Genomic DNA, 10,150 nt, shown 5'->3' on the forward strand with positions numbered 1-10,150 from the left:
CACAGAGAGGTGGAGATTTGTGTTGTCACTGCTTTGTTGTCACAGAAAGGGGAACACTGGGGCTGTCACTGCTGTGGTGTCACAGAATGGATTAAATTGGGGCTCTCACTTCTGTGGTGTCCCAGAGATAGGAACACTGGGGCTGTCACTGCTGAGGTTTCACAGGGAGTTGGAAATTTGGGGTCTCACTGCTGAGCTATTGAGAAACCAGTCAGGCTATTCAGCCAAGTCTTCACAGAAGTATGGCTAATGTAGTTTATTTCTATCTTTAGCACACCTTTTATAGGGTTTTACAGGGTCTGCAGGCTAAGCAAGTTACCATTGGCTAATGCACATTGGTTTAAATTCTTTCTCCTCTACACAAGGATACTCTTTTTCTTTCATTTTCTCTGCTTTAGGAGAGTTTCAAGGACTTTAGCCTTTAATATCACCACTTATACCAAAGGCTGGTGTGTGCAGACAGGCTTTTACTAAAATGTAAAATATTCACTACAATTTTCCCTTTCTCTTTTTGTGCAAGCCAGGCTTTGGATACGATTCGTTCTACACCTCTATGAAGACAAGATACCATACAACTTAAAACCACTATCCCAATTAGCACCATAAGTATAAACCGTCCCACTTATAGCACAAGAGACCTCAGCCCTCCAGTGATGCCCCAGATGGCAAACCAACTTCCAATGGGGTCACTATCTTTTCTCAGGGCATGTAACTCATTCTGTAGCTTGTTGTAGTTGTTTGTGGATTGAAACGGAATGATCAGTAAGATTCAAACCGCACTTGCCTTCAAGCTCCTCACAACCATGTCCTTGTGCTAAGAGCAAAAAGTCAATTGCAGCTCGATTTTGCAATACGGCATGATGTACACTATTCACATAGGCTGAAAGTTCAATTAACATTGTGGATGTTAAGTTCAGTTCTTCCCTGGTCAAACAAACCAGCCTTTTTAGAGTTGACAAGCCTTTAGCAGCAGGTGCTCCTGGAGCAAAAAGGGAGGCTAGCCATATTATACCACGACCCCAAAAGTCTGGGTCTATAACATCATCACACTGTAATTCTTCTAGGCTTTGCTTTGAACGTTTGATGTTTTTTAATTTTATCAGCTACATTCAGCAATTGATGTAAGTTTGGATGGAACAAAATAAGTTTCCCAAGATAACGGGGTCCTCCATGTGGACTAGCTGGAATTCCATTCCATGCTCTATCTCCACAGATTAGGAATATGGAACTAGGTAGTTGATGAGTTCGGCGGGAGAAAATGCAGCACTCAATATGAATGATCAGCAAGTCTCGTTTATTAGTAACTCTAAAACCACTTATATAGCATCAGTAATTAGGCTCATACATAGTGCAAAAGAAAGCTCATTATTGGATATTTCATTTAAGGTCAACTCCACCTAATTCTACATTCCTGTGATCGCTCATCTATGCTGAATTCACATTCTTCTGATCACAGCATCCTGTTCTCAGTTAACAGTTATCACTAAGGCCTTCGTGAACTTTGCAACATCTCACACCAACTGTACTCCATTGTCTAACTCTTTCCCAGCTAACTGCTGCATGGGAATATGACCTTTGCTCTCTAGCCATTCCTCCACAATTCCCCTGTTTTCTTTTTGTACTAACAAAACTGTAGAAGTAGCTTTCTTTACCATGTTTTGCAAGCATTGTAGTATGCAAGGAATAAACAGTAACACAATCACAATGATCAATATAACAACAATTGCCATTTGTGCTAAATTTTTTAACCATCCTGTGAGACCTAGGGATTGAAACCATTCTTCTAATGGATTTGTTTCCATGGTTAATTTTTTCATATTGCTCTGTAGTTGTTGAAGACGAGCATGAATAGACACTGAATGGTCAGAAAGATTCCTGCAACACATCCCATCAAAGTCTTCACAGCCATGGCCCTGTGCTAATAGCAAAAAATCAATAGCAGCTCTATTCTGCAATACAGCATGCCTAACACTATTCATATCCAAAAGCAAATCAGATAAAACCTTTGACGTAATGTTAAACTGTTTTCCTGTCCAACATGCCAGTCGTCGTAACTGTGTTAAGGCTTGAGCACTAGATACTCCGGGTGTAAAAATAGATGACACAATCACTGTAGGACGTTCCCAAAGCTCAACCTGATCTTTGCATTCTGGTCCCAACTGAAACACACTTCTCCTTTTTCGTAACCTGGTTCTATTGGCTCCTAATAGTTGTTGTATAGTGGGTGCGAACAATGTCAATTTCCCAAAATAACAAGGCCCTCCATTAATGTTTGCTGGCAGTCCTTGCCATGCACGATCTCCGCAAATTAGAAAAATACCAGGTGGTAATTGTAGAGGTGTACTGCTAGAATTTACTTTGCGAGACCAATTGCCACAGTATACATTATTATTTTGCAAGTATAGCAAATTTTGTGGAGAAACATTTGTACCATTTGGCCCATGAGACCTTTTTGCATGATTACTCCTAGCCCAATTGACAAAAGTTAAACAGTAACTGCTAGGGGCTGAACCTAATAGTCTTAACTCTTGTGGTTCTGACCCAGTAACATTTAAACCTGTAGCAATGTACCAATTTTGAGCTCCAATGGGATTTGCCTGAATTAAGCCTGTGTCACAGATATTGATCCTGAATCTACCTGATGGAATTTCACATAATGTTTTGTTTGCTTCCTTGGGTGTTTTCCAATTCTTTGTCCAGTTTTTAAACATTGTGGCATTGAGTGAATCATCTAAAGGTGCACCAACTAAACAAGTTCAAAAAGGATCTGAAGGGGTAGCCATTGAAAGGCAAAAATTATCCTGTCCAGTTTGATTAGCCCATGTTACCCACATATTTTGTCTCTCATCCATGTCAATCAAAAAACCTTCATTTCCCTTTATCATGGTAAACCACAACAATAACCTGATCAGAGGTAGTCCCTTAAGGACTTTAAAAGGATTGCGGCAGTTCAGCCAGCATCTTAGCTGGATCCCATGTGAGATCTTGCTTCCCTTTTCTTTTACCCCTCTGCCTCGCCCGTCGATTTGGTTGCTTCGAACCACGGGGTGTTCCATCTTCTCAGCAGCAGGGATAACTTTCAGGGAAAGACCTTTTCTCTCGAGACTGCCGTTTTAAAAATTGCTCCCAATTTTTATTTTTTACCCCTGGGATATCACACCTGATTTGTGTAAGTGTCTTACGACAACGTATTGTGGTTATTTCAAGAATATATGGTAAAGGGGTTTTGGGATGATAACAATAATTTTCTGGATTTATCCCAAAAGCAAAAATCTCCCACCATCTCTCAGATCCTTTCTCAAATTGTCCTGTTTGCACACCTTCTTGTAATGCAATCTCAGTTAAATTTCTTTCAAAGTTGTAACACTCTGTACAAATCCCTCTTGGGGACCGACCCCACTTAGAATGTATCCACCACTTTTCCTTACACACTTTACAAATGTAACATACAAAAGGATAACATTCACAATTTGGTATTGTACACAAAATTTTCATGTGAGAGTTCATCAGATCCCGTCTCTATGTTGATGGTAGAGAACAAGAAGTATCTGCTAAATTTTCTGTATCAGCTGAAGGTAAATCACTGGGATCAGCAGGTTTAGTCCATCGGCTCAGCACCCAAACAAGCTCTGTGGGGGTAGACACACAAAGATAACCACGTCCCCAGTACAGTACCTTGCTAGGACCTCCCCACAGTCTTGTTTTTGGATCCTTATAAACCAATTGGTTTGCTTTAGCATTTCCTTCTCTGAAACCCACATGCCATTTGTGGCTATGAATATGGATAATAGCAAAGGCAGCAGTCCTCAGCTTTACTGCTCTTTGAAGCTGCAAAAACAGTTCATATAAACGAGGGTTTTTTACTTCCTTAATATCTGCATTTTCAATACGTTCACTCACTCCTGCAACATAAAATGAATCAGTTACCACATTAACAGGACCCTTAAACTGCACCAAAACCCAAACAACAGCAACCAATTCCAGAGTTTGTAACATGTCCTCTTTTTGAGCTGGAATAATATGATGATTCCATTTTCCTTCTGAATTTTGCCATGTAGCAGCAGCTGTACGAGATTTCTTTCCAGCATCAGTGAACACACAACAACCACTCTAATACCCATATCTCCCCTGTTTTCTTTTATTGCTGCATTAAGGCACTGATGAGATGGTGAGGTCCAAACCATACAGTAAGGTTAATGTCCAAGTCTGGATCTCGCCTACGAACAACACCTGTCTGGATACAGTCCATTATTTTATTGAGAGCTTCTTGTTGTTCACTGGTAACCTGTATAGGTGCTGTAGGATCAGTACCTTTTAACAAAGGTCGTAAGGATTGTAAGAGTTCATTAGGAATACCCACAACAGGTTTAAGCCATTGTAAATCTCCCAGCAATCGCTGAGCATCATGAACAGTATGAAGCGACATGTTTAATGACAGTTTCTGAGGGGCAACATATTGCTCAGTTAAAGTCCACCCGAGATATTTCCATGGAGATGACTGCTGTATTTTCTCAGGTGCAACAACCAGTCCATTCTGAAATAGTTGTGTTTGAATGTCCTTAACTTGTTTATCTGCAAAAGGTTGTGACTGAGCAAAAAGAATATCATCCATATAGTGATAAATAATAGTTGTAGGCCATCGAAGACGTAGTGGCTGCAAAGCATTATCAACATAAAGCTGGCACAAGGTAGGAGAATTACGCATACCTTGTGGTAAAACTGTCCATTCAAATCTCTTGTCTGGTTCTGCTTGATTTAATGAAGGCAAGGTAAAAGCAAATCTGCAAGTATCCTGTTCATGCAGTGAGATAGTGAAAAAACAGTCCTTTAAATCAATTATTAACAAGGGCCAATCTTTTGGCAACATTGCAGGATTGGGCAAACCAGGTTGTAGCGCCCCCATTGGCTCCATTTGTTCATTTACTGCACGTAAGTCATGCAGCAATCGATATTTCCCAGATTTCTTTTTAATAACAAAAATAGGAGTATTCCAAGGGCTTGTTGACAACTTTAAATGCCCTTGTTGATATTGTTCCAGCACCAATTGGTGAGCTTGTTGGAGACTTTCCCTTTTTAAAGGCCACTGTTCAACCCATACTGGTTCCTGAATAATCCATTTAAGTGGGAGTGGGAAAGTCCAAACAATGGCCTCTATTCTAAAGGGTGCTCATTGGTCAAAATAACACCAAGTTGTGACAAAATATCTCGTCCAATTAGACATTGAACCTTGTCTGGTAATGGAACAATTGACAAAACAGAATTGATGACCTTTCCATCTAATTGAATCTGGATTTGTGGAGACCTTTTTGCTAAAGTTAAGCCTCCCACCCCTGTAACAGTAACCATACTAGGCAACAAAGGCCATTCTTGGGGCCAATATTGTGGAGCAACAATACTTGAGTCCGCCCCAGTATCCAATAGTCCTTCTAATTGGTGGGATTCTCCATTATAATTGAGAACAACTGTTCACTTGGGTCGAGTGTTTAAGTCCAGGGTAAGCAATGTAAGTCCTCCTGTAGAACCAAATCCACTCGTTCCCCGTGGTTGATCTTTCAATGATGTCAATTGACGGGTATATTGTGGCAGCGGCACCAATTGTGCAATTCGCTGTCCCTTATCAATTCTGGCTGGTGGTGCCAGTGTATATGCAATGATATATATTTCACCAGAATAGTCCACATCAATTACTCCAGGTAAAATAAATAGTCCCATTAGACTAGCAGATGAACGTCCCAACACTATTCACCCATAGCTTTGCCATTTATTATCACTGGTCCAATAATTCCAGTGGGAATCTTGTAGGGTTGTGATGTCAATAAATCCACAGTCACTGAGGCTGCCAGGTCCAGGCCGAGGCTCCCCGATGTGGCAGGCTGGAGGGAAGTTGCACTGATGTTCCGGCAGCTGCTATTTGTGTCCTGGCGCGGCAGCTTCTCGCGCTGGCCTTCCCGTTTCCCGATCTCCGGCGGCAGACATTATCAGCGTGGGTATTGGACCGACACTGATTGCACCAAACAGATGGTACAGTACATTCCTTCCGAATGTGTCCAAGGTTGCCACAGCGAAAACATTTGAATCGGGAGGTTGGAATCCTGCCATGGTTAGTTGTAGCCGCTTGTAGGGGTGCAAAAGCTGCTAAAACTTGACTCTGATTAGATGCAGCCTGCTTTTCTAACCCTCGTCCTAGTTCTTTAATTGCTTGGACTAACATTGCCTGTGAGCCCACCGGTATATTAGACATTCTCTCTAATGCTTCCTCAATAGTCCAATTAGCATTTAGGGAATTTAAAATTGACCTGGTTGCTGGATTACAATTTTGTAAGGCACATTGTTTTAATAATGCTCCCCTCATATATTCAGGAACACCTGCTCGCTCTATAGCTGAAGCTGCTTTATCAATAAATGCTCCAAATGGCTCATCTCGCCCCTGTCTAATGCCCATATAAGATGGAATACCTCCTGGCTCCTTGATCCGATCAAACGCAGCTCGCGCCAACCGCATTCCTTCTCTCAACTTATCTGGTCCCAAAATAGCTTGTGCTTCCACTTGACTATATGCTCCTAAGCCCATAAGTTCTTCCAAAGTTAATCCATACAGTGGATCACCTGCCTGCCTTTGCACATTTACACTTTCTTGACAATAAGCTTGCCAGTGTGCATTAAACAACAACTGCTGATGCTGACTAAGAATCAATTTCATAATACTCTTACAATCTCCAGGCAACAAAATCTGTGTACCCCACAAATAATCAATCATCTGTCTAACCGGTTCACTGGTCACTCCAAACTGACTGACTGTAGCTCGCAACTGTGATAACCACTTCCAACCCAAAGCTGTAATTTGAGCTTGTATTCCTCCCCCTTGCATTGGTGCAAAGGTTACGGGACATGCTACTTCCAATACAGCGTCTACTAATTCCTGATCTCCCTCTTGCAAAATATTCCGTGCTAACGTAGCCCATGTCTCTCTTCTTTCCCGTGCAATAACTTCACCTAACTCACGCCCTACCTCAGGGACAGATTTATTTCCCATAGGGGAGGATGGTAACGGTGCCGAAGGCTCTGTTCCAGAATCAAGGTTAGTAGGTGAAGGAATTTGAGACGACACAAAAGGATTAGCAGCTGCAGCAGGGGTCAGTGACTGCGTGGGGGGGTTTAAGATTACTGTGTTCGTGGCTGGTGGCAACGGACACTCATTAATTCCCTCTAATAATCTATTTTTTGACATAGCTGCAGATGCCTTTGTGCCTGTTCAGTCTGATACTGCAAAAGAACATTATGAACTGTCCGCCACAGTTTTCCTAATTTTTTAGCAGTTTTATCAACTAAAGTAGCTTCCCACAATTTATCTCCAAATTTTCACCACTCACTTAATTCATGGACTGTATGGGGATTCTGAAAACAACCCTGAGCATACCCATAAGCAAGAAGTCCAGGAAGCTCCTTGCGCAAATCAAAATCTTTAACCTGTCGCTTTTCTAAAAAGCAGGTAAATAAATCATATGCTGCTTGCCTTTCCATCTTACCGTCAGCGCTGTTGCAGCCCCTACAAGGTTTCGGCAGCACGTTACGGCAGGACTCTCCTCTGAGGTCGCCTGGGCGCGGCAACCCTACTGTGCGATCAGGACCCTCCTCCGAGGTTGCCTGGAATGCAGCACAGCCGTTGCTTTTTTGCCGTCCTTGCTGCAAAGGACCCGTCCCCTGTCGCCGACTCCCTTGGCCAACTCCGACTGCTATTAAAAGTCCTTAAGGTTCCAAAGGTTCCAAAGGTCTCTGAGGTCCCAAAAGTCCCAAAGGTCCCAAAGGTCCCTGTTGATCGGGCGCCATTTGATGAGTTCAGCGGGAGAAAATGCAGCACTCAATATGAATGATCAGCAAGTCTCGTTTATTAGTAACTCTAAAACCACTTATATAGTAGCATCAGTAATTAGGCTCATACATAGTGCAAAAGAAAGCTCATTATTGGATATTTCATTTAAGGTCAACTCCACCTAATTCTACATTCCTGTGATCGCTCATCTATGCTGAATTCACATTCTTCTGATCACAGCATCCTGTTCTCAGTTAACAGTTATCACTAAGGCCTTCGTGAACTTTGCAACATCTCACACCAACTGTACTCCATTGTCTAACTCTTTCCCAGCTAACTGCTGCATGGGAATATGACCTTTGCTCTCTAGCCATTCCTCCACAGGTAGTTGCTTTAATCATCCTGTGAGATTGCACCATGAATAAAAAGCTTTACTTTCAGTGTTAGTGACGAGATCAACTATAGGGTTAACTGTAGCCCAGTGTTACATCACTTTGTTGGAGTGGTTTTTTGTTGGCGGCTCAAACATTATCCATCCACCTGAGGTACTGGTGGAGCCTAACAAATCTAATTCTTCTAGGGGCCCTATGGTAGCATTGAGAATTTCAATAATTTTTGCTTGTCAGCAGGCTTCAAGCTGTCTTGACGTGAAGCCAGTAGTGCGATTGCACTCTTGCAACATTGCTGATCGATTCAGTCGAATTTCATTGCTAACTAAACTTAAATGTTTGAGAATCCCATTCAGGGACTCCTATGAGACAGGTGCGAAAGGATCTCCAGGTGTGGTTAGGCTTAGACACATTGATTTTTGACCTGTCAAGTGTGCCAGAGTGACCCATATGTTCTGTCGCTTTTGGATGTTAGTCAGCAGACAGTTGGTAGGGACTATACACAACACAATTACCATAAGCAGTTTGTTCCATGCAAATGACACCATGCTTTCAGAATCACAGCTAAGTTTTAAGGTTAAACGAGCTTTCAAATATGCTCACTTTAACTCTTGAAGGGGGAATACTTATACTCCATACTAATATCTTTTCTAAACTTATCAACAACCTACAAATAACTATCACAGAAGCTAAACTCTTTATCTTAAACTATTATCTAACTACCTTTAACACACGTACTCTGGTATTCATGCAACCTAAGTGTGTGTGATAGATTGACATTTAAGAAAACAAAGAGAAACACCTAAGGAAGTTAAAACCACTGGTGGCTGATGGGAGTTTTTCTCCTAGCCAACAGCTGGCCATTTCTAAGAATTGACAGCAGTTTTAACCATTGAAAAGTGAGATCAACCTGTGAACACCACCTTAAAAACTAAGCCTGGGAATTTCTTTGTCTCTTTGTTTCCTGGCTGTGAAAGGTAACCAAGCTTTAGCTGGGTTCCTGTCCCAGCCATGTGGCCCGGGCAGGGGCTGGGCTGAGCCTGCCGTGGCTCCTGGCCGGTACATGGGGGCCTGTGGGGCTTGCCCCGGGCTCTGGCCGGGCCAGGCCGGTCCCTGGCTCGGCTGCAGTTTTTGCTGTGACTGAATTCACCAGAGGCTGCCGAGTAAAGAAAGAAAATGCTCTTGACCTGCGGCATGCTGAGACAGTGACTACATGTAGTATGTTTATTCAGTTCTGTTAAAATTGTTAGTATTTAATCTGTTTGGTATGTTCCTGGTTTTCCCCCATTTACTGCTTTGGTTGGTTCCAGTTGTCTGTTATGTAAACCCCTCCCAGTTTGCCTGAATACTCCCCGTCCATCACCTTTTACCCTGCTCCATCTCCCCATCCATCATTGTAAATCCCACCTCACCTTCCAGCTCCTTCCATGCATATCATCCCTTCCTTAAAGCACTACTGGTTGTTATGTTGTATTCCCGCCTTCTTTGTATCCCCATTGGTCCCCGACATTGTAACCTCCTCCCCTTACCCCTCCCTCCGTGAGCTCCCATTGGACCCTGGACTGTGCCCGCCCCTGAGATAAAACCCAGTGCACAGAGGTGCTCTGGGCTCTCTTTGGTCCTGAATTCTCCCAGCCCAGACCCTTGTGCTCATCCCCTCTCCCAAATAAACCTGTTCCTGGGAAGTACAGCCGAGTGAGTCTCCTCCTTCCTTTTGCCACCACCTATGACGCCTGATTTGGCAGAGGCCGGCAGGATTCGGTGCTCTGAAGGTTCTGCAATGGGATCGCCTTTCCCCTGCAGTTCCTCACTCCTGATGACTGCCCGTGCCGGAGTGGCACTGTAGAGCTAGCCTGGAGCTCCGGTGCAGCCAAGAGCAGCGTCAACCACACTCTCCAGAGCAGCTATGAAGAATCTTCCATTGCAGACAGCTCCAGCTGCTGCTCCAGCA

General features: G+C 43.0%; 2 protein-coding genes across 2 annotated transcripts; both read right to left on the reverse strand.

Moving 5' to 3' along the window:
* Positions 1–1,494: 1,494 nt before the first annotated feature.
* On the reverse strand, positions 1,495–4,705 carry LOC148182362 (syncytin-A-like). The gene is made up of 2 exons (XM_088068728.1): positions 4,702–4,705; positions 1,495–2,356 (listed from the first exon to the last, which is right to left on the reverse strand). Exons 1-2 carry the CDS (start codon positions 4,703–4,705, stop codon positions 1,512–1,514), a joined length of 849 nt encoding a protein of 282 aa, XP_087924854.1. The 3' UTR covers positions 1,495–1,511.
* A 1,122-nt stretch (positions 4,706–5,827) lies between these two features.
* On the reverse strand, positions 5,828–7,033 carry LOC148182363 (endogenous retrovirus group K member 8 Gag polyprotein-like). The gene has a single exon (XM_088068729.1). It carries the CDS (start codon positions 7,031–7,033, stop codon positions 5,828–5,830), a length of 1,206 nt encoding a protein of 401 aa, XP_087924855.1.
* Positions 7,034–10,150: the final 3,117 nt, after the last annotated feature.

The sequence above is a fragment of the Pseudopodoces humilis genome, chromosome 32 (assembly GCF_049639895.1).
Source record: "Pseudopodoces humilis isolate 2021_Gansu_Grassland_sample_001 chromosome 32, ASM4963989v1, whole genome shotgun sequence".
Classification (NCBI taxonomy): Eukaryota; Metazoa; Chordata; class Aves; order Passeriformes; family Paridae; genus Pseudopodoces; species Pseudopodoces humilis.

Excerpts from the sequence above, each read along its gene's own strand:
- LOC148182363 (XM_088068729.1), bottom strand. The coding sequence starts at position 7,033 with ATGGGAAATAAATCTGTCCCTGAGGTAGGGCGTGAGTTAGGTGAAGTT.